The sequence below is a fragment of the Canis aureus genome, chromosome 15 (genome assembly GCF_053574225.1).
Source record: "Canis aureus isolate CA01 chromosome 15, VMU_Caureus_v.1.0, whole genome shotgun sequence".
Lineage (NCBI taxonomy): Eukaryota > Metazoa > Chordata > Mammalia > Carnivora > Canidae > Canis > Canis aureus.
This window is the reverse complement of record NC_135625.1, coordinates 7,563,500-7,589,220: the sequence shown is the minus strand read 5'-3', so window position 1 is coordinate 7,589,220 and position 25,721 is coordinate 7,563,500. Positions and strand designations below refer to the sequence as shown.

At 35.9% G+C, this 25,721-nt stretch overlaps 1 protein-coding gene across 1 annotated transcript in view; it reads left to right on the top strand.

Moving 5' to 3' along the window:
* LOC144284246 (WD repeat-containing protein 17-like) overlaps positions 1-25,721 on the top strand; it is a 79,737-nt gene that overhangs the window by 15,865 nt on the left and 38,151 nt on the right. The window contains 1 exon segment of the mRNA XM_077848570.1: positions 22,988-23,116. Within this exon segment, the coding sequence (XP_077704696.1) occupies positions 22,994-23,116 (123 nt within the window). The 5' untranslated portion in view covers positions 22,988-22,993.

Genomic DNA, 25,721 nt, shown 5'->3' with positions numbered 1-25,721 from the left:
GACATGAGCAGTTTCCACTTTGGTGCTGTGATAGAGGTGCCCTGAACTTTGGTGAGCGTGGACGTCCAAAATACCCCTTGCTGTTGGCTAACACTTAGGAGCAAAATGCTGGGTCATATGGTGTATATTTGTTCAGCTTTAGAGGATCCTGCCAATGAGTTAGCCAAATTGTTTGTTTCAATTTACATTCCCATGAGCAGCATATGAGTCTCAATTACTCTGTATTCTTGCCAACCTGTGCTATTGTACATTTTAGCCCTTCTGTGGCAAATGTAGCAGTATCTCTTTGTGGGTTTAGTTTGCAGTAATCATGGACAACTTGTCATATACTCATTGTCCTCTTTTGGCGATGATGGAGTTCTTTTGTCCCAGTCTTAGGTCCATTTTTTTATTGCCTTAGCAGTCTTTTGTGTGTGTGTGTGTGTGTGTGTAGTGATAGTAGATTAGTTTTTTGTTGAGTATGTGCATTGTTAATATTTTCTCGCACTTTGTGGCTTACTTTTCACTCTTTAAATTATGTCTTGATGAACATAGGTTTGTAATTTTAATATAACCAGATATGTCAAGTTTTTTCCTTTGTGGTTGGTATTTTTTGGTGTGTCTTGCTTAATTAGTAAACCTTTTTCTACTCCAAAGACAATATATTCTCATTAGCTTTCTTTGAAAGCTTTATTGTTTTACCTTACATATTTAGATCTCCAATCTGTCTAATATTGGTGCTTTTTTTATAATATAAGATTGGGGTGAAGATTTTTATGTATTTTTCCATAAGGATTTTCAGTTGACCTACAACAATTATTGAAAGGTCTGTTCTGTCTTCAGTATGCAACATTATCACCTTCATCATAAATCAGTTAACAGCGTATGAATAGGTTTATTCTAGATGTATTGTGTTCCATTAGTGAGTTTTTGTAGCCTGACACCACACTGTCTTTATTATTATTGCTAAGAAGTATTGATAGTTAATAGTCTAAACCTTCAGCTTTATTAGTCTTTTTTAGGGCTTCCTTGACTTTTCTTGGCCATTTACATATCCATATGAGTTTTATTTATTTTTTATTTTTTATTTTTTCCATAGGAGTTTTAGAATTAAAACATGCTGGGGTTTTGATTGTGACAATATTGAATCTGTAGATTAATTTTGGGGCAATTTATGTCTTACAGTATTAAATCTTAATGTCTGTTAATATGTTATATCTCTAATCTTTCATTTAGGATTTTTATATTTGAAGTATGAGAGAGATTGCTCTGTATTTTCTCTCTTTTAATGTCTTGTTCAGGTTTTGGCAGGACATAAAGAATTGATAAGTGTGATTCCTTTCACTGTACTCTCGAAGAGTTTGTATGAAAGATCTTTAAATATTTGCAAAAGTTTGCCAGTGAAACCATCTGGACCTGGGAGATTGTTTGTGGGAAAGTTCATTGTAGACTCCTAGTTATGCTTCTTAGACTTTCTCATTTTTTTTTTTCATCAACTTTGGTAACGTGTGTTTTTTTTTTTTTTTGAGGAATTTATCCAGTCATTCAAGTTATCTATTACTGCAAGTGTGTTCATAATATTCTTATTCTTTTTAGGTTGTCAGTCGTTCTTATCACGATGTCTTTTTTTTTATTCCTGTTACTGATATTTGTACGTTCTGGTTTTTTTTTTTTTTCATGATAAGTCTTTAAACAGTTGACCTAAAGAAACCAGCATTTGCTTTATTTGATTTTTCTCTACTATATGTTTGGAAATATAAATATGCTTTCTCCTCTTCAGAATTATTTCTTTTTCCTGAATTGTTTTTAGATTTTTTTGAGCTTTGTTTTTTCTAGCTTTTTGAGATAGAAAGTTAAATCTTTGTCCAATGAAATCTTTGAGATTCCTCCTTTCTCATTTTCTGTTAGAAATACGTAATCCAGGTTATAGTCCTCCACCTCCAAGCATCACTTTAGCTCTAACCCATGAATTTCTATTTGCTGTGACTTTACCATCTAATGTTAAATATTTTCTAACTTCTATTTTTACGTCGTTGAATCAAAGATTATTTAGAAATACATTGTTTAATCACCAGTTGCAGACTTTTTAGGTATCTTTCTTTTATTAATCTCAGACTTCATTCCATTGTAACTGGAAAATATACTCAAAGAATTCCAATATTTTGGAAATTGGTGAGGTTTTCCTTATGGCTAGTACGTGGTTTATTTTTGTCATTATTCCATGTTCACTTGAGAAGAATGTGAGTTTTATCATTCTTAGGTACAGTATCCTGTCTATATTTGTCAATTGGGTCAGTTTTATTGAGTATGTTCAGATCCTTTGCACTTTTATGTGATTTTCTCTTTTCTGTCAGATATTGAGATTTATTACTTAAAGTTTCCCATTATGATTATGGATCTGTATATTTCTCCTTTGATTCTGTCATTCTTGATTTAAATGTTTGAAAGTCGTGTCATTCGGGTGCAGTTTTATGACTGTCATATCATCTAGTCAGATCTCTCCTTTTATTCTTAAGTAGCATCCCTCTGTCTCTCTAGTAATATTTCTTGCCTTAAAATTTATTTTTTACTTTTATAACTATAACAGCTTACTCTCGGTTAATGATTTTCTAGCATATACTTTTCTGTTTTTGACTTTCGACCATTCTATACCCTTACAATAATGTATGACTCATAAAAGAGTGTTTGAATTTAATAGTGTGCCAATTTTACTTTTACTTGTAATTTTAATCTGTTTTAATTGAATGTATAACTGTTAAGATTTGATTTACATGTACAGCCAAACTTTTGTTTTCTTGTTCACAAATTTTTTACTAGTTACATTTTCCTTTGATTCACTCATAATGTGTTCATTTACTATTTTTTTTTGTAGTTACACCAAAGATCCTGTAGGTTTGACTCATTACCATTTGATAGAAATGATTACTTTTATCTCCTCATTGATCCTACTAACTCCATTTAATCGGCTCTCACCTTTTGTTATTTTTTTCATATATTAGTGCTACAAATATTTATTTATTTATTTAATTTTACTTATTTTATTTTATTTTTATTTTTATTTTATTTTATTTTTTTAGTGCTACAAATATTTTAAACTTCAGAAGACATTGCAGTTATTGGCCTGGGTAGTTAACATCTCCTTCTGTTTAATGACATATATTTCCTCTTATTGATGATCTTTGTTGTCTCTAGCATTTTTATCTTTCTGGGAACCTTTTCTTCCTGCCAAACAAACTCCCTTTAATGTTTTTCTGGTTCAGGCCAAATTCCCTAGTTTTTGCATCTATGAATATATCATAAGTTTGCCTTCAGCTATATTTTCACTGAGTGTGATAGCATTCTAGGTGCGTAGTTAACTTTTTTCTCTTAACTTTAAAAATGTGATTCCAGAGACACCGCAGTGGCTCAGCAGTTGAGTGCCTGCCTTCGGCCAAGGACGTGATCCCGGGGTCCTGGGATCGAGTCCCATATCAGGCTCCCTGCAGGGAGTCGGCTTCTCCCTCTGCCTGTGTCTCTGCCCCTCTTTCTCTGTGTCTCTCATGAATAAATAAAATCTTAAAAAAACGTAATCCATTACCTTTTGACATCTGTTATTTTAGTTGATCTTTGACAATATTGTGACCATTTCAAAGATTTGGTTTCCTTTGGCCATGGTTCTCAGCATCTTACTGCGGTATGCCTAGATACGGTTTTACTCTAATTTACCCTGGTTGGGATTTGGTGAGCTCTAGGAACTTGATTTGTTTAAATAAATTTTGGAAATTTCTCACTCTTTTTATCTTTAAAGGTTGGTTTTATTTTTTTTTCCTCCCCCTTGAAGATCGCCACTCCATCTGTGTCTAACTTCTCAGCCTATCCTATCTCTTTCTTATGTGCTTTTTGTTTCACTCTTTCTTTTCTCTGTATGCTAGTTGTTGCTACTCCACTGCACTAATCCTGACCTTTGTTGCATCCAGTCTACCAATGGATTCATCCTCGGAGATCTAAATTTCAGATACTGGCTTTCAGTTTTAGAGTATCCATTTCAGTTTTACTTTGCATATATTCTATTCTCTGGTAAAAACACTTCACTTCTTGTCTATTGTATTTGTGACTACACATTAAAAATACCATGTGGCTTAAGCTAAAGAGAAGTATACTGTGTACTTTATTGCTTTGTTATTAATGATTAGAATCACTAAACCTTGGAGTGTTCTAAGCAGTACTGATATCTTGTTCAAGGAGGAGCTTTGCAATTGTCTTGAAATTGAGCTTTCAAATGGTTCTTTGGATGTGGCTGTTGAATACTTTGAAGAGCATGAAATGCTCGGATTGGAACTGCCCCTGCAGATCTCTTCGGGCATGGAGGAATGTGCTTGTGGACATCTGCTCAGGTGCACATTCCTTGTGGGAAAGCAGGACTTGAGGAGTCCTAGAGGGTCTGTCGTGGACGTGGCGTTAATGGCATCCACTTGGGCGATCATGGCAATTGTCATGTTCCCTGTTGGTATTCCTTTGGCCCCCCGAACACATATCCTATTGTAGTCCATCTCAGTCTCCCTCTGCTTATTACGGTAGACCAGTTTTTCCTCATTTCTTATTGTGAGATCATTCTTGGTGTCCATCTGCCTCATCTGCTTGTCCTTGACATTGCTTCTAAAAATCCTTTGTGGATTAAAGAAGTAGCAGTGCTGTATTTCAGAGAGACAGACACTTAAGGTAATGTGTCCCGAATACGATGGCTGGGGGTGGTGAGTGAAGCTGAAAATTCTAAGAAAGAAAGTAAAAAGTCCAAGTGAAATTAGGAAATACGATTCAGTCGTACGACATCTGTATGTGGACAAGTTCATTTTGAGTTTTTCCCTCTTTTGTTTTGTTAGTATTGGGAAGCACTGCTGTGGATTCTTAGTGTATAATTTTTAAAATTTAGATTATATACCTGACAGCAGAAATGTGCAGTTTGGTGTTTTGTACCAGCAAAATGTGCTCATTAGCGTAATTAGCATAAAAGAAACATTGAAGATTTCTAGAAATCCCCCTCATGGCCCCTTCCTGTCACAGCTTCCTTCTGCCTGAAGAAAATTTCTCTTAACTTCTAATAGTGTAGATTAGCTTTGCTTGTGTTTAAGCTTTTTATAAATGGAATCATGCAATATGTATCCCTTCAGGTTTGACTTTGAATCGTTAGTGCATCATAGGGGTTTATCCATTGGGTTGTGCATAGCTCATTGTAATTATTGTGTGATATGCCAGGTATGACTGTATTACAGTTTTTATCTCCCAGGTCGGGGGAATCAGGTTCTTAGGGGAGATTTGTGTCTTTCCCCTCCAGCCCTTCTCTGTGGCAGCCAATGTGCACTTTGGATTTAGGGTGGGTGTTAAGTAGCAGACAATTTTTTTTTGCACCTCCTCAAACAGTAGCAGATCTGTGCTTTGTTTTGGAACAGGATGGGAGCCTGAGATGCCCTCCTGCCCACCTGCCAGGGGCCGGCAGCTTTTGCTTCTGCCCTTCCTCCAAAAGTCCCTGGGGTCAGGAAGGAGGGTTTTGTATCCCTTCCTGGAGGCAGATAAGGTTTGCTTTTCTCTTCCCCCATTGTCCCTGGCAATGAGGGTGTGTGTTTTCTCTTTCCTAGTAGTTGAAGGATTTGTTTCATGGATGAATACAGGGTTTCCTTCCTGTCTGCAGCCAGTTGTTTCCTGCATGTCTGAGCCACTAAGGGGGACTGTGCCTCATTTGCCCCCAGTCTTTCGAGCTAAGCACCCAGTTGAAGCCTGTGGAGAAGATCTTACAACAGTGCAAACTCAGCTTGCATCTAGTTATTCTAAACTGATCCTGTAGTTAGTTCTTGGGCCTTTGGGAATTAATTACCATTTTATCTGATTTTTTTTTCTTACCTGCCTCTGTGACAGTCACCTCTTTCTCTCAGGCTTTTGTCAAAGGTGGAACTACTCATACGTCCTCTCTCTTCAGAGAAGGGCCTGTTACTCTGGAGTTTTCTTGAGTGCTTTCCAACCTGACAATTTAACTTATCTTCCTCCAGAGAGAATATATGCTTCTGCTTTAACGAAGTGGGGCAGGAGCACGGGGGCGACATCAACTTAATCCACTCATTGAGTTTATCTGAAGCTGAGCCTGTCTTTGTAAGGGATCATCTAATTCTATTTCATTCTAAGCCTTAAGATGTGGATCCAGGTAGTTCTCACTGAAAGGACACCGTTATTAGATTAGGGTTTTCTTTGGCAGCATCTGAACTCCAACTTTTTTTTCCCCCTCAGGCCCTATGAGATTACTCAGGCCCATTGTAACTTTTCAGTATTTTAGCTACTACTTTTATTTCTTATTTATTTATTTATTTATTTATTTACTACTACTTTTATAGGCAAATCTTATTGGGGGGAAAAAAGTAGCATTCCCTGCCCACCGCCACTACCACCAAAGGAAAAGTGCCTGTGTACACCCTTTTTACTTCTCTTGAGACTTTTTTTAGTTTGAGATTTTACATATCTTTATCCAGCATTTCAAATTGTCCTTGATAGTAGCATTGGAGATGTGTGTACACACACACAGTATGTATGCAAGTGTATGTATGTGTGTGTGTGTGTACACGCTTGTCTGCCATTGCTGGGAGCCAAGGTCTTGTAAGTAGAATCATTCTGAGGATTCCAAGCACACTGGGTAAACTCTGTATCTGCTCTCTAACTCAGACTTCCTCCTGGCATTTTTACATAGAGTTTTAATCCAGTTGGATAGACAGCTCCCCCGAATTATATGATGTAGTGCTTTTGCCATCTGCCCTCGACCAGCTGATGCCTCAAGAGGAGGCTCTGTTCATAGTAAGGGTCAGCAGAAGGTGAGCCCAAGTCTCCGTCATCTTGTGCAACACCTTCAGCATGAGGCCCAGGAGTCTCTTTCTTAGCCCTGTCCTCTCTGCTGACCTGTCCCACCATGACTCTAGACAGGACAGATAGAGACAGATCAAAGAGAATAATTGGGAGTGATGCCATTTATTTTATACTTGATCCGACCCTGTTTGGTTAAATAAGCAATGGCCTGTGCTTATTTCACATGTTTACTTAGTTTGTTAGGAAGCGTAAAATCACTATTATTGCTGTCTCATCAGAGAGCAGAGAACGGCTGACTAAGAGGGTATAAGGACTTTGGATAGGACAGTGGGTAAGAGGACATAACTGGCAGGGGATGAAAATATAGTGCAGAAAAGATCGCCTGCAACCAGAATTTCAGAGGATTAAGCCAGTACCTTGGTCTGAGATATCAGATAACCCTGGATGGAAAAATCTAAGCGTAGAACCAAGACACACATCATGGAGCCCCACCATTAGGATAAGCAAAACATGTCATTTTATTCTGTTTAGGATTTTAAGCAGGCATGAGTAAATAAAAACATTATCCAGTTGGGAAGAAGAAAGCAGAAATAAGCATTTCAGGATATGGCACGATAGGTTCACATAAAATCACAACCAGAGTACTTTTGTACTTCCACTTCTAGACCCAGGGCTGCTGACACGTGTCTTGATTTTCACCCCCATACTTACAGTAGGATGTCGATGACTAGTAGCCATGACCAGCTTCTCAGAATGAGGGCAGGGCCCTACTTTATTTACTTATAATTGTTCTTATCCTCCTAGGTGGTCCTAACTGTTCTAACACACAAAATTACAAGGCACTTCTAAACAAGGGAGAGTCATAGCAAAATGGAAACATTGCTTATATATGAATGGATCACACAAAATGCTGATTATTTTTCTCTTATGGGAAGAAAAGCTCAACTGTTTTTCAATGATTAATTGTTAAGAGGTTGGAAAAGAACATGAGATAACTCGGATTCCTTATATAAATATGTCTTGCTATATTTAGTTCGTCTTAAAAATTTTGTCTTTTAAAACTGTTTTGCTAGGGACATAGGCATAACTCTATAAATCTTATTTTCTCCATCAGGAGACCCCAATTTCCTAGTGTAGATAAGGTGAGAATGTTGATTTGATAGACTAATCTCTGTGGAGTGTACCTATCATCCTGTACTCAAGAGTTAATGGATCAGTTAGCTATTGCCATGAAAATGCTTTGTTACAAACCACTCCAAAAACTCAGAAAAATATAACATTACACATTTATTATGCTCACAAGTATAATCCTCAGGTTTTACAGCAGATCTGTCTTGGCTGAGTGAGTGGTTCTGCTTCTCATTTAGACCTATGGTTTGTCTGTGGCAGCTCTACTCCTTGTGTCTCTCATCCTTCTTGGATCAGTAGGGTAGCCATGGAAGGTTCTCGTTGGTGGCAGAGGCACAAGAGTATGAATGGAAATAGGCCCTTTAGCCGGAGCTTGGAACTGGAATACTCTGACTCCTGCCCACAATATCACTGAGAAAAGCCAGTCATAGGGCAAGTCTAAAGGCAATAGGCAGTGGTGTACCGTCTGCGCATTATGGGGTCATGGCAAAGATCTAGACGCAGAAAAAGTCAGAACCAGTAGTCAAACTTCAGGTTACTTATGTGTTTGGATATTAATGCCTGCAGTAAGTTTTCTGACAATACAAAACCTTTTACATCATTCTCTTTATTTTCTTTAACATGATATTTACCTTCTGATGACTGTCATTTCCTTGCATCAGAAGTCGTAAGAGGTAGTAAGAATTTTCTAAGAATTGAGTTAACTTCGTGATTTCTGGCAATAATTAGTCCGTCAGACCCATGGACTAATCCACAGATATAAATATGTGGAATAAGGGCCACCATGACTCTCTTCTTCCTACCTCAGTTACTGCTGAGTGCTCATGGCGTGCTTCCCCTCTGAGGTCAGCTATGGGTTCAGCTCTCTACTCCAAACAGTCCTAACCTATCAGGCAGATGTGAGAGTTGAAAACTGTCCTTCTACACTAAATAAACCAGATTCTATTCACTGTCAGATCGTCAAAACACCTGTCTACCATCAGGAAGTATGTACGAGGCAAGATAGTTCATCTGGGATTACATGATGTGAAATATTTTACCTTTCTTAATTCTTGTAGGTATGGCAAATAGTGCTGGTGGAAAAATACCACACAATAAGGACTCTGAACCATTATGTGCCCTATAAACAGAGTATTCATTATTAACTACATTGTATTTAAAATGGCATAGGGCAGCCCTGGTGGCGCAGCGGTTTAGCGCTGCCTGCAGCTCAGGGTGTGATCCTGGAGACCCAGGATCGAGTCCCATGTCAGGCTCTCTGTATGATGCCTGCTTCTCCCTCTGCCTGTGTCTCTGCCTCTCTCTCTGTCTCTATGAATAAATAAATAAAATCTTTAAAAAAAATAAAATGGCATAATGTACCTGGTATGATTTTAAAGTAATGTTACCAGTTCAGGTTGGCATTTAATTTAATGCTTAAAAAATGTCTTAATGTCTTAAATGATTTGGTTAGCCATTTCCAAAAGGAATTGAATAGTAGTCCCATTTCATTTGTTGGTACGCATACTACCTGTCACTTGGATACATTATTTTAGATCCTTTCCAAGTTTCGGTGATATGTGCCTTCATGTGAACTGTCATCAGTTGAGGACTCTTCTAGCACTGTCAGTTCACTCAACAAACATTTTGTATCTTATTACAGAGATGAATAAGGCAAGTTCCTTTGTTTTGGGGAACTCACAATTTACATTTATGTAATCATAAATTACTAAATCATTTAGTAATCACTATGTATTACTTGCAAATATATAAAGAAAGGCAAACAAATGAGGGATTTGGTGCATTTGAAGAACTTTTCAAAGAAGGATTTTTAAGCTGTGTTTTTGGAAAAGCATAAATGTGACATGACATATTATTCACAGCGAAAAGGGGAAGGACAGTTAAGGCAAAAGCATTTAAAAGCTAACAGACAGGGACGCCTGGGTGGCTCAGCGGATGAGCGGCTGCCTTCTGCCTACAGACCTGCCCAGGGCGTGATCCTGGAGTCCGGGGATCAAGTCCCACATCAGGCTCCCTGCATGGAGCCTGCTTATGTCTCTGTCTCTCTCTTTGTGTCTCTCATAAGTAAATAAAAATCTTTAATAAAAAAAACTAACAGACGTAAATGATGATGGTATAGAACGTGTTTAGGAATTGCCGTGCAAGCAGGGACATAAGTAAACTATTTTGTTAGTTCATACAGGACGTGATGAGGGGTCTCACTAACACTTTGACGTTCGAGATGGAGAGAAGGACCTTTTGAAGGGATATTTTGAAGATAGTTTGATAAGACCTGATGATCAAATGTAGTGGACAGGGGAAGAGGAGGTGATGCCGGAGTCCGAGGCGCTGCTGTTTTAATCTCAGGCTACTGCAGAGAGTGTAAGGATAGGCGCTGGGAGGGGGGATGCAGGAGAAAGTCAAGAATATGCAAAACTGGTTGAAAGGGCCCAGAATCTGGGAGGTCAGGAAGATGTAAACAAACAAGAGATTATATCAGTCCTACAACTTCCTGTGGAAGTGAGAACCTATTCCCAGGCATCTTGACCTGAGGCTTCAAGCAGATACTCAAAAATATTTCTAGAGAAAAAGGGAGAAGAAGAATTATTCTGAAGAAGAGTGCCATGTTCTATCTGATAAGTTTTTGGAGAGAAGGCTGTTTTCAGCCAGCCATGGTGATGCTTCTGTGTCCTAGACATGTACCTTTTTTATGCCAGAGCAAGTGCTATCTTACTCTAGGATACGGAGAATGAAACACTCAAATTGCCCAAATTCTTCCCTTTTCCTTCTGCCCCCCCCCTTCTTTCCTTTTTTCTTCACTGAGGTGTAACGGTTTGATGAGCTTAGTAAGGAAAAGATCCATCAGAACTTTGTTGGGTGAAGCCCCTGAAATTTACAGAGGGTGTTAGTCCACGTACTCTCCAAGAAATCTCTTACTTAGTGTGTCTAGTAAATAATATCTTTCAGAAGTGAGTAAAACTAAAAAAAAAAAAGCCAAATCCATGTGATTTTGATTCTCTGTTGAACATATTAGCCTGTGATTTAAACTCTAAACTTTTTGAGGCATGTCAGTAATTAGCAATCAGCTAATTGTAAAATAATTTAACTCTCAAGCATAGAAATCTAGAATTAGCCTTGTCATTGCACACCTTTTCACCTAGAAGCTTTCTTCTGGTTTTATTCTCCCAACTGCTGAGGTTGAAAGTGGAACTACTATTTTTTTTTTTTTTTTTTTTTTTTTTTTGCCTCCTGTTGCCTTGTAGTTTCTCTGGATTTCTTATTTGTAACTTGGTAACTTTAAGATATAATTTGCCTCTTTCTTGTAAAAGTTCAATCTAATATATGTTTTTTTTTAAGAATGAAAACTGAAAGCCTAATATTTGATAAAGCATTTGCTGATACTCTATAACAGCATAATGATTATATGATTTTTTTTTTCCTGTTTGAGCATAGAGGCTTACATTTTCTGGTTTAGCATTATTTTTACAGATACTGTTATTGTAAATTATTAAAACTGTCTCAGCTGAAATGTCTAGCTTCTTGTACTGAACAACATTTCACAAGGCAGATTTTGGTAAATCTGTTTGGTTGAAACACATTATTGTTACTTTAGGTGCCGACTATTCTGATGCCGAGTTTCCAATTGCCTTGATTAAAGTAGAAACATCCTATGGCTTGGATGACTTACATTTCAAATTGGTTTGAGCAAGATGATTGGTATGAAGGACTACAAAGAGTAAGATATATTTATGTTGTGATTATGATTTTCTGTGGGTCTTTTTTCTGCTCTCCTGCTCATGCAGCTGTTATTTCTTTGTCATTTATGTTGCAGACATTTTTGCATTGCAATATTTTGAAGGTAAATAAGACACTTGATAGATTCCAAAGCAGAGATAAGAGGATAATTATAAATACGGTCATAATCATACATTGAGGAAAAGGTTTTTTTTTTTTTTTCTGTCCTGGTTTCACATGAATTCTTAATGTTTTCAGATTGTCTTCAGGCTTTAAATATAAAATAGAATTCTTTTATGAGACTAATATATGAAAACAGTAATACTTGTAATAGTCATTTTACATAAAGAAAAAATTTTAATGAAGCAGAAGATGTGCATGATAATACTATGTATTATATTAATATCGTAAAATTAAATGCAAAGATTTTCTGAAGAGTGCCATGTTCTATCTGATGAATTTTTAGGCAATTAATTATGTTTCAAAAGATTTGGATTGTCACCATGGCAACTTTTGTATAGTATTTTGAAAATAGCTATTCTGATCTATTATTGCAAGAGTACAAAACTGCTGTTTAAAAATGTATCTAATCAAAATGGATTTAGTGTAAAATAATACGATGTCTTTTTGATTATTTTCACCTTTTTAATGGGAGATTTTTAAATCACTTAAATGAAGCATTCTGTAGATTTTTTTTCTCACACAGCCTGGATTTTTCTTTTTATTAATGAATAGAACAAAAGAGCCAGAGTATCTTCCTGGGGTTTCATCAGCTTTCCTCACTGTTGTCGGAGGGCATATGCTACCAAGATAGGCAGCACTGCGTTTCTCTCCCTGTCCTGCTTCCTCAGGGTCCCATCCTCCACACATCAATGAAAGACATTTTTTCAGTATTTTACTCCCTTTTAATTATCTTTGTCACTGTAATTCCTCAGCAGTTTAAAGCCGTCTGCCTTTTGGGATTTTCTTTGTTTTTTTGTTTTTGTTTTTGTTTTCATTTTTTTTAAGCTGTGAAACAAAGCTGGTAAACATCTCTGCAGCCAGTTAATAGCAAACTCTGGAGAATAATCCTCATACTGGGGATCCTAACACATTCTGCAGAAAACAGGTGGAGAATCAGTGGGTAGCTTGTCATTCTGAATTTCAGTCGTACCCATAAATGATGGAAGTACTTCAGCTTATGAATTAGATAAGTCCCACTGGACACACATACACACCTTTGTATTGTGCGTGTGCATTTTAAATATAGTAAGTGCATTTCTGATGTTGAACCAAAGAGGTTTTTTTTTTTTTTTTCTTCCAGTGCAGTCCGTGTATTTCCTCAATGGGGAGGGATAAGGATGGTAGTCCAACTCGCTAAAATGCTTTTTACTAAAATTGAGTGTTCCTTTATCTAGCGACTTCAGGGGAGTTTACATTAGAGATTATGAGGATTCAATATCTTTTTCTCCATTATAACACCAGTCGGCCCTTTAGTACCATTAGCCTTTATAAATGAATTTCTGGCTCTGAGACCTATTACAAGAGTAGCTGTTATATATAGACACAGTGCAACCCTGAAATTACCATATTGTCATCTTCATGAGTTTGAGCCGCTTCTGGCTCAAATTTTGGTCTGTTCTTATATAGACTTGGATGAGAATGAAAGATCCTATTCTAAATAATGAAAATTGGCACATGAATATTGACTTTAAGTTCTCCTAAAAGCAGAGCTTAATATTTTTCAGTTGATGTGCATGTGCATATGTATCCTATATAATCAGCATTCAGCATAGCACATTTTTCAATAGAATTTTTTCTCCTAATTTATTTAAAAGCAAAGTTATAACATTGTAGTGTGGGGTTTATAATGTACATAAATGCAACACATTTGATAATAATACAAAGGACTATGGGGGAATGAAAATATGGTTGTGGGGTTATTACATTTTACATGAAATAGAACGGTAACACTGAGTACAACAGATGTGGTGAGGATGCAGAGAAAGGGGAGCCCTCTTACACTGTTGGTGGAAAGAGTTTTTTTTTTAAAGTTCACAAGAAAAGGTAAGTTGGATTTTTTAGTTAACATTGTAATTTAGAAATACAATGTTTGAAAAATTACATACAAGTATGACTGGTCTTTCATAGAAACTTATGATAGTATTAATTTTAATATAATATTTATGGTGTATGTGTATATTTCTACAGGTACACAGACACACATAATAATTTGATTTTCACTTAGTTTTGCAGGCTTTTTTCACAGTGTTGTAACTCTAGCTATATTTTAAATTTCATTGTGATTATTTCATATCAGCATGCTCTTCATATTCAGAAGTGAACTTTAATGTTATATAAATATAAATACACTCATCACTTTTTTTACATTTCATATACTTAATATAGAGAATATCTTTACTGTGAGTGTAACATATATGTTGTATTTCATATGAGATTAAAAGAAAAAATTGAATTTAGGTTAAGAAATTAATATCTTTGCAAGTAGGCTGTTGCCAGGTTACTGACATTGTCACTTATGTGTGGGGTGACACAATGCTCAGACTTTCTTCCTGAATCCTTTCTAAATCTCCATTATTCAGTGTACTTGAAGGTTTAGTACATCTGTAAAGTGTACATGTTGTTACTGGAAACAGAAGATTATATTTTCTGAAGTAACAAATCTCTAGAATGTACATGGAAATTCTTAAGTCATTCACATAAAAATGAAACCTATTCTAAAGTAAGAATACAAAAAAGTAGATAATATTTGTCTGAAATATATAATTAATTACAACGTTAAGTTCACATACATTTATTTACCTAGATGTGTGACATATATTTTAGGACTTATGTTTAAAATAAAGATACAGATTTTGGAATGATTCTGTAGTTGAATATTTTCTATTTGTAGTAATGAGAAGCATTAATTATATAACCATTCATGCTGACTACAAAGATAACAAGAGCTTCTGGACATTTCTTTTTATCTCCTTAGCAATTACAGATATAATTTAATAAAAGCTATATCATATTATATATACTTTTAATAATTTTGAAAAACAATAAGGAAGTTTCAAATACTGCCCGTTTAAATACATAATTAAGATTTATAAATACAAGAGTATTCATATATATATATTTTAAGATTTTATTTATTTACTTGAGAGTGAGAGAGTGCACAGGGAGGGGCAGAGGGAGAGGGAGAAGCAGACTCCCTGCTGAGCAGGGAGCCCAATGTGGGCTCAATCCTGGGACCCTGGCCAAAGGTAGATGTTTAATGGACTGAGCCACCCAGGGGCCCCAATATTCATATATTTAATGATGTGTAATTTTTTCAAATTTTGTTCAAAATCCTAGATTTTATAATATGTTCTTATTTTGTTTTATGCTGTTTATTATTTTAATGGCTGTTTTGGACAAGTTATTCAACTCTATATTTATTTATTTATTTATTTGACATATTTTATTTATTTATTTATTTATTTATTTATTTATTTATTTATGGCAGACACACAGAGAGAGGCAGAGAGATAGAAGGAGAAGCAGGCTCCTTGGAGAGAGCCTGATGCAGGACTTGATCCCCAGACCAGGATCATGCCCTGAGCGAAAGGCAGACGCTCAACCACTGAGCCACCCAGGCATCCCTCAACTCTAAATTTAAAAGGAAATTATATGGTTAGATTGTAAGACTTGTGAAAGCTGCTTAGGAACAAAGTCATACCAAATTGTATGACAATATTGAAATTTTTGTATTATTTAAATTTGAAAATTAAAAAGTAGTGAACTTAAAGAAGAGGTAATTTAAGATATACTGATAATTAAAGTAAAAATATATTGACAAAGTGAATTTTAAAGTAACATGCCTTTTTAATAAGGAGCAGAGGGACTTTGAGTTTGTAGTCTGGCAGGTGAGGAGCTTAGAAGTCTTCACTCTAGCCTAAAATGATAAAAAATTGAGCAAACTGGAAAAAAATAAATCAGCCACTCTTCTTAGATCTCTAAGAGAAGTGAGGTCACAGGGCAGTTTACTTCTTCCACAGTTGGAGAGATGGACAGGCAGTTACAGAAATTCACAACCTCCTGGAGCAGAGACCTACCAGCTAAAACCTCAGTGGGAACCAGAGCCCAACTAGGAAAACCTGAACTATAACTGATGAATTGCTGGAGGCTCATGTCACAGGTCTGAGAGTTAGAGACTCCATGGAGGCCCCATGCTTGTGTGCTCTCACCTCCAGCATCTCTACCAGGTCCTCACTGTGAAGACCAGGGAAAAATCCCATCATGCATCTGGCAGGGAGAGAAGAAAAGGAATCATTTTGAAATAGGTCCTAGCATTTTTTTCTTAGCAAAGCTGTTCTAGGAAGAAATAGTTTTATCAGAGCCTTACCTATCTGGGGAAGGGAAATAACCAACTCCAGCCCACTGTACCCATCCTTTCCCAACTAAGGGATAAAAAAACCCCTCCAAGAATCACTGGTGAAATTCACATTACACAGGCATGGACTCACCAGAGGACCTAATCACAGGATTATAGAGCACTTTTCCTCCCACAGTTACATTACCAAGGGTCAGCTGACCACAGTGCTTTTTACCCACTACATCATGTAATCCTCTCAAGGAAAGATTGTAGGGCATACTGAAAAGCAAAAATGAACAAACAAGCAAAAAACAAAAAACCATCAGAACAAGAGTCAGATATGGCAGGAATGTTGTAACTATTGGACCAAGAATTTAAAGAAACAAAATTAATATTATAAGGACTTTAATAAAAAATAGAGAACATACAAAGACAGGTGGATAATTTAAACAGAGAAATGGAAATTCTAACAGGAATCAAAAAGAAATGCTAGAGACCAGAAACACTAAAAAATGAAGAATGCCTGTTAGCTCATTAGTAGACTGGATATGGCTGAGGAAAGAATGATTTAGCTTGAGAATATGATGGTAGGGACTTCCAAATCTGAAAAGGAAGGAGAAAAAAGAATGGGGGGGAAAAACAGGACGAAATACTCAAGGGCTGTAGGCCAACTGCAAAAGATGTGCCGTACACATACTGGAAATACCAGAACAAGAAGAGAAAGGAGAAGCAACAGGTGAAGCAGTAATGACTTAGAATTTCCCCGAATTATGTCAGACAGCAATCCACAGATCCAGAAAGCCCAGAAAATACAAAATGAGGTAAATGCAAACAAAACAAAACAAAACCCTCACCTAGGCAAATCACATTCAAACTGAAGAAAAAAAAAAATCAAAGCGAAAATCTTCAAAAAGAAAACAGAGGAGCAAGAATAAGAATTATCATTCAACTTCTCAGAAACCACAAAAGCAAGAAGAGAATGAAATGAAATATTTAGAGTGTTCAGAAAAATAAAATACCAGCCAAGAAATCTATACACTGTGAAATTATCTTTCATGAGTGAAGGAGAAATAAAGACTTGCTCAGACAAACAGGAATTGGGGAATTTCTTGCCAGTAGACCTACCTTGCAATAAATGTTAGGAGAAGTTCTTCAGAGAAGGTAAGTGGTACAAGTCAGAAAATCAGATCTGCATAAACAAAGGAAGAGTATTGGAGAATATATAAGTAAAGGTAAAATAAAAACTTTCATTTTTCTTATTCTTAATCTTGTTAACAATGAACAGTTTGTATATAATAAAAGTAAAACAATATATTTTATTATACTTTTATGAACATACACACATACATATATGTGTGTGGTGTTGCTTATGTATTTATGTATAAGTAAAATGAATAACAGCAATGATATAAGGGATGAGAAGATGAATTAGGGAATTAGAGATATTTTGTTATTTATAAGGTGCCTACACTACCTGAGAAGTGGTATGGTGTTATTTGAAAGTAGACTTGGAGTAGTTATATCTTACAAAGTCTAGGACAGTCACACACAATTTTAAATGATATGCTAAGAAAGAAGAAAAAGTTGAATCATATAAAGTGCTCATTTGAAACCACAGAAGAAAGAAAAAGTGTGGAGGACGAAAACAGGAACAAATTGAAACAGTAAAAATTGGGTGTATACTAATCCAAGCGTATCAATCATTACCTTGAACATCAATGGCCTAATGCACTAATGAAAACATATAGTTGGGTCTTTGTCTACAAGTAACTCAAATTAAATATAAAGACATACATAGATAAAGAGTAAAGGGATGAAGAAGGATAAACCATGCTAACACTAATTAAAAGAAGTGTCTATAGATATGTAAATTTCAGAGCAAGGGTAAGGAGAGACATTACATGGTGATAAAAGGGTCAGTAATCCAAAAAGACTCACACACAACTTTAATGTGTGTATGCCTAATAACAGTATTGTAATACATGAGGCAAAAAATGATAGAAGTACGAGAAGAAATAGATGGGCATACTGTTCTAGTTGGAGACTCTGAACAGATCTACCAGACAGAAAATCAGTAAGAACATAATTGAACTTTATAGCATCTTCAAGCAAGTGTGTATAGTCCACACTATGGATTACTTCCTCCAACAACAGCAGGTTGCACATTCTCCTCGAGCTCACATGGAACATTTCCCTAGATAGATCATGTTTTGGGCCATAAAGCACATCTCAACAACTTAAAAGTACAGAAATAATACAAGGTTTACTCTCACACATCAGTGGAATTAAACTAAAAATCAGTACCAGAGATATAACTTGAAAATCTCCATATAGAGACTAAACAACAATCTTCTAAATAACACATGGATCAAAGAAGAAGTCTTAAGAGAAACTGAAAAGCATTTTTAAACTGCATGAAATTGAAAATACAACTTAACGTAATTTATGGGATGCGGCAAAAGCCGTGCTTGGAGGGAATTTATAGAATTTAATGCATATATTAGAGAAGAAGGAAGATCTAAAATTAATCATCTAAGCTTCTGCCTTAGGGAACTAGAAAAAGAGGAGTAAATTAAATAAATGCAAAGTAAGCAGAAGAAAAGAAATAATAAAAATTAGATCAGAAATCAGTGAAATCCGAAATAGAAAATCAGTAGAGAAAATCAACAAAACAAAAAGGTGCTTCTTTGAAAGATCAATAAAATCAATCGCTTCTCGGCCTTTTGGCTAAGATGAAGTGTAGGATCAATAAAATCTATTAGCCTTTAAGCTCGACTAATTAAAAAGAAAAGAGAGAAGGAACATGTTACGAATACCAATAATGAAAGAGGGGACATCGCTATATAACCAATGGATATTAAAAGGGTGATACAGAAATACTACAAATTTGGTAATCTATATGAAAGGGACCAATTCTTTAAAGATATAATTTGCCAAAACTTACAGAAGAAATATACAACCTGAATAGACCTATGTTTTAAAGAAATTGAATGAATAATAACAGTTTATGATACTGTGATTTATAAGAAATATGTATTTATTTAGTCATTCAGATGTCAGTGTCCCAAGTGTAGAGAGCCATAAATGTGTCTTTTGTTATGCTAATAAGGTGACTTTTAGAAAGCATGTAAGGATGGAGGTTGATGGCTGGCCAGAGCCAATCTTATGATTACAGGGTTGGAACTTTTAGTCCCACCCCTTGACCTTCGGGGAGAGGAGAGGGGCTGGAGGTTGAAAGATCTCCAGTGGCCAGTAGTTTAATCAGTCAATCCTGTATAATGAAGCCTCTACTAAAACACAAAAGGAAGGGGTTCAGAGGGCTCTCAGGTTGATGAACGCGTGACCCACTCTGAGAAGATGGGATCTCCTTGCCCCTTCCCTCTACGTTGCTTCATGCGTCTCTTCTATCTGGCTGTTCCTGAGTTATGTCCTCTTATAACAAACCAGTAATCTAGAAGTAAAATGTTTCTCTAAGTTCTTGAGCCATTTCTAGCAAATTAAGACTTGAACAGACCCTTCACTGAAGAAGATAGATGGCGTATGAGTATATGGAAAGATGTTCGACCTAGGGAAATCCAAATTAAAACAACGAGTTACTACTTACATACCTATTAGAATGGCCTGTCCAGAACACGGACACCACCAAAGGCTGGTGAGAGTGGGAAACAGCAGGAGCTCCCATTTATTTCTGGTGGGAATGCAAATGGTGCAACCTCTTTGAAAGACAGTTTGATCTTTTCTTTTTTTTTTTAATTATTTTTATTTATTTATTTTTAGTTTGATCTTTTCTTATATAATAGGCATACTCCTACTACAGCAGTCCCCTCTTTTGCACTCCCTGTTACTCACCTAAAGGAATTGAAAACTTAAGTTTACATAAAAACCTGTGCATGGGTGTTTATAGCAGCTTTATTCATAACTGTTAAAACTTGAAAACAACCAAGATGTCCTTCAGTAAGTGAATGGATAAATAAACAGTGGTACTCTTTATTATTTATTTAAAAGGGAATATTTTTCACTGCTAAAAAGAGATGAGCTATGAGGCCATGAAAATACAGGGAGGAAACTTAAGTGTCTATTACTCAAAGAAAAGATTATATACTGCATGATTACAATGAAAGGGCATAACTATGGATAAGAGGTGAAACTGGGCAGAGTATAACAATATCAGTGCTTGCCAGGGGTTATTGAGAGACGGAGAGATCAATGGGCAAACAGAGGGGATTTTTTAGGGCAGTGTATCTATTCTGTACAATCTACAGTGGTGGATGCATGTCCTTCTACATTTGTCCAAACCCATGGAATGCACAACACCGGGGGCCAACCCTACTGTAAACTAAGGACTTTGGATGATGATGATGTGTCAGTGTAGGTTCATCACTGTAACAGATGTACCAATCTGATGCTAGGCATTGATGGTGGGGGGAGGTTGTGTGTATGGGGGACAGGGAGTGAACGCAAACTCTGTCATTTCAACTCAGTTTTTGCTGTGAAAGTAACACTGCTCTAAAAACAGTTTATTAAGTTTAAAAAAGATTAAAAAAAAAAGCAGAAAGTGAACATTCTAAAAATGATTCCATTTTACCTGTTTAAATCTTTCTCTTACATTTCTTTTCCAGATATAAACTCAAAATTTGCTTAAACATAAATGAGAAACAACTTTTATTTACAAACATTATGAGTAGTAACCATAGACCCCAAATGTAAACCACAAAAGCCTATTTAATTCACACTGTAGTTAAAATAATGTATATTTTAAAAAAAATAATAAAATAAAATAATGTATATTTCCAGTGAAAGGTAACATTGTAACATTACTAGTTTAAAAAATATGTATATTTTAAAAAATTTGTCAGGAGTGCTAGTGCTTGAGGAAATACAAGTGCCAGAGGAGGAGGAGGAAAGAAGATTCTTAGAGTTAAACAAGCACAGTTATCATGGAATTTTTCACTTCAAATAACTTTTTACTTAAAAAAAAACCCACTAATTCCACTCAGATAAGGAGATTTCATGGGATGAAGACAGATTCAGGGAAGAAAGAGGAAAGAAGAAGAGATCTTTTGTAGAACGTGGAAATATGAAATAGAAAAGATATAAAGAAGAAAGTAGCTTGATAAGTAAACTGGTGATAATGTAACTGACTAGAGTTTACTAATTTTGAGCATTAAAATAAAGAAGAAATACAGGGTTATGGTCAGTACATGATTCCAGTAATACTGAAAAGGAAGCAGATGATGGAAACACTGCTTTATTTTTCAATGACATTACCAAGTTTTGTTCAGAGCAACTTGTTTTAAACCACTAGGTGGCAGGGTAGAAAGAGAAAAGGCACACTGAACAGGTACCCATTACACTTGTGTCTTAGGTCAGGCGTGTATATATATTTATGTGTTAATGTTTCATAGGTGTGATATTTGACATTTGTGTTAAAGCAATAACAACATAAACAGAATATTGATTAAATGCTGACGTTTGGTTATGTTAGGCCATGTGAACCAAACTTATTATCTCCCAGGTATTTACTTAATTTTTCAAAAATATATTTTTTTAAATTTTTATTTATTTATGATACTCACATAGAGAGAGAGAGAGAGACGCAGAGACACAGGCAGAGGGAGAAGCAGGCTCCATGCACCGGGAACCCGATGTGGGATTCGATCCCGGGTCTTCAGGATCGCGCCCTGGGCCAAAGGCAGGCACCAAACCGCTGCGCCACCCAGGGATCCCCAAAAATATTTTAAAATTTATAATTGCTATTTATATTTTTTCCTTACTTGAAATAGGTATGAAATTCACAATAGTGAAAAATTGGTAGTTTCCTGGTATAACTTTGTAGTATAAGTGAAGACTCTTATGTTGAGAGTCCTCATTTTTAGACCAATATTTTTGACCATATTAGACCATCATAATGGTCTAGATTCTGCCTTGAAAAAAAATTTTTTTTGGTCAATTAATCTATTCTTGAATGCCATTCAAGGTAACTCTATAGGGTAATGCTCAGAAGAGGTTCTTTGTTTTTGTTTTTGCCTTAGATATTCCCTGTTTCTGGGTTTTCAATATGATCATAGATATACAAACAGTCCCCCACTTGGTTTCCTTTTCTCCACGATCCTAGAAGAATTGAGTTGAGAGTTTACACAGAGATTCACAGAATCCCTTGAGATGAGATGAATGGAAGGGAACACCTATTTCAGAGGATTTCTTTTAACTAGAAGGAACAGAAACCTGAGGTTAGATGCCTGCCTCCGTGCTCTGCCCTGGCTTGGAGCTGGGTCTCCCTCCCTGCTTACGGGAGCCCCAGCCAGGCTGATTCTTCATCTTGAGGGCTGTTTACTCCACTGTCCTCTGCCTGCCACGTCAACATTTTGTAACCAGTGGTTTCCAGTTTCCTTCTGTCCCCTCTTCACAATGAACAGTATTGTTAACGCAGCCTGTGGACCTGCCCTCTGTCCCATAAATAGTTATTGCAAAGATACTGAGTCACTGTAAAAACAGTGATGTTCTCTGACAGAGGCTACAATCCTCCCAATTTTGGCTTTCAGGGTTTTACATTTGAAATTGCTGCCCTGCATGAATTGCTAGTATTTAAAAATCAGTAGGTTTTACGTAAAAATCTAGATACTTCCATTTCTCTGGAAGCTTATATAAATCTGGCAACATGGGAGGGTCTTCTCCAGTGGCACTAGAGCCCGTCAGATAGAATATGGCCTTTCTGTTTCACTGTAGTCCCCATCACTCCTCTAGGGTTCCCATTCCTTGGCCAAATGTTATTTGTCATTTATCATTTTATAATTTCGTGTTTTCAAATTTGAGTTATCTGCCTTAATGTCTCTAGACATTTGGGGATTTCAGCTCTCGTTCTCTGAAAGTGTACATCGAGATTAATAGTCCTAGTAGAGAATTTTTTCAGGACATTAAGATAAGGATTGATGAAGATAGACATAAAATAATTAAGTTTATTGAATCATGAAAATGGCTGATGTTTCTCCAAATTTGTTTTTTAAGGCAAACATGTCCCAGGTAAGGCAGGTGGGACTGCTGGCCGCTGGATGTCAGCCGTGGAACAAAGATGTATGTGCTGCCAATGGAGACAGGTTTGCATATTGCGCCACCCTGGCCATCTATATTTACCAGGTAAGATACTATTGATTCTTTTTGATTTCCAATTTAATTAAGTAAAGTTAAAATTTAATTTAATACCTATTTTAAAAATCCCTGTTATATAAAAGGCTTAGTGCTGTAATTTAATTGATACTTCTATTTTGTTGCTGTTTATACTATATAGGTTTTACAGGTCAGACTTTTAGAAAATGCTTATATCATAGTTTTAAATTATTGGAAAAACCTTAGTTGATGTCATAAACCTTTATGTGCTGTTCATCAAAAAGAATTTCCTCAAGAATTAAAAGCTTCCAGTTCATGAGTGGTGAGCAATTAGAATTTAATCCTTTTAAAATATATTTCCATATAAGTAGTTGGAATTCATGTATTCCTTTGTTTCAGACCTGGCTCAGTAGCATTTTCTATGAAAAAAAATCATAAGTTGAAGAATGTGGGTCATCTGTTAGAGATCATTATAGTGAAAACAGGGCAGATATGAAATACGTTGAGCTATTCTTGAGATTCACACCTTTATCACTCCTTTTTCTCATGTCTGAGCTCCATCCAGACATCTCTTCATCAGTTCCCAATCTATAGAGCCCATGGCCTTCTGAATAGCCCCAGATAGAGGTACCACAAGCATCTTAAATCAGGTCAGTCTTTCTGCTCAAACCTAGAGTCAGCATTTCAGTGTTAGCAGCTAAACTTTCATCCAAAGCCCCCGTGTGAGGGTTAGCTACCTTAGGGCTCTCTCTTCTACTCACCTCCTGTACTAGAGGTAAGCGGGAGCAATCCTAGCATTTGGTAACCTTTATATCCTTCTCACCTAAACTATTATAATAATCTCTTACTATCCTCTTCGCTTCTACTTTGAGTCCCTTTAATTTATACTGCAGTGTAATCAATCATCATGTAATGCAAATCCAGAATTTTCTATCTTCAGCTGCTCCTCATTCTTTCATATTAACATCCAGACTTTGTAGTGTGACATTGTTTTGCAGTGTTTCTTTCACCTCTCGGCTCACCTTGTGGCCCGGGCATAACCAACCTAATTGTATTTTCCAAAACATCTCAGACTCTTTATATCTTGCCTTTGCTTACACAAGGTTTTCCATTTGCCTGCGTTGCCTGTTTAGAGAATGTTTTCTCATCTTTCAAATCTTGGCTCAAGTGTCTAAACTCTTTTCCACATTCTGCTTTTTCTCTTTCCTGTTAGCAAAGGACCTTAGGAAATGCACTGCCTGTCTGCCTGCTTCCCTTTGCCAGCAAGAGCCTTCCTTACCTTTGAATTTCTCAAGTTACTCTGTACTCTCTGGAATTTAATAGATACTCACTAAATACTTTTTGAATGATATATGTCTTTTGTTGTTTTGAAACACCAACTCATTCCAGTTAAGAGTGAAAAAAAATTATTGGATTATTCCAGAGTAAAAATCCTTTTAATTACTGATACTGTAGTTTATCGACAGTTTAAGAAATCATAGCAGTAATCTACAAACCAACTAATTTTCCACAACTTTGAGTTATATTTTATGTAGTCCATTATTCAACATTGTAGAAACACCCAGGAATCAAACTGCAGTTTCAGTGCAACTCACATTTTTTCACTTTCCATTGCTCTGTACACAAAGACAGCAGCAGGCCTGTCAATCTCTTCCTTTTCCCTCCCATCTGCCTCCCTTACACTTTGCATGTCGCCCCAAGCTTCTCACTCCCAAAGATCTCCTACAACATTTCTCCCTTAGTCTTAAGTCCCTGTCTTCTTGTTTTATTTCCTTTTAGAGAAGCAGAACATAAAAGTCAAGGCCAACTGTTCCTGCATGGAGTAGGGAAGAGAGTGGATGAAGACAGAAGTTAATTTTTTTCATGTTCGCATGTGTCTTAAGTTTGATGATGACATTTTATGACTTGAATATTTAGGAAGACTGGGTTATAATTATTAAATTAAAAATTTCTGAAGAAAGTTTATGTGTCATTTTTAAAGACTGAAACAAACTAAAAATCACCCTGATTTAGAAATTAAAACAAATTCAGGTAGCAGTTCATTACAGAGTCCACTGCAAAACCTTGTTTCAAAGTATGCAAATAGAAGATTACATTTGTATTAAATGATGACGTTAACATTCAACTTATATTAATCAGTACTGTTTTAAATGTCATTATCTAAATTGAAGTGCTTTGAAAAATATGCTACATAAATACAAAATATAATTATTTTCAAAGGGAATATTTTTTAAATAATATATAGGGCCAATGTACAGTCAGTATTTGATAGTCTGTTGATGCTGTTATTATCAAATCTGTCTGAAATATTAAATGATACTTGTAAATGCCATAAGAATTTTTTCTTTGACCATTGAATTGTGAACTACTCTAAAAATAATTTGTGGTCCAATTCAGTGTAATGGTATGGGCTTGTCATACTGAATTGTAAATATAATAATCCCTGTAAGTTATATATATTGTGTTTAACATACTACTTGGATAATTTGTATAGTAAGGCCAGTGACGGTCATTGATGTGCGCAGAGCTTCTTGTGTTTTTATTGTATTTATAGACTCTTCCACTGAATTTCTAACTTATATAGTAGTTTTTTCTATTATGTGCATTAGACACATTCACATTATTTACCATAGAT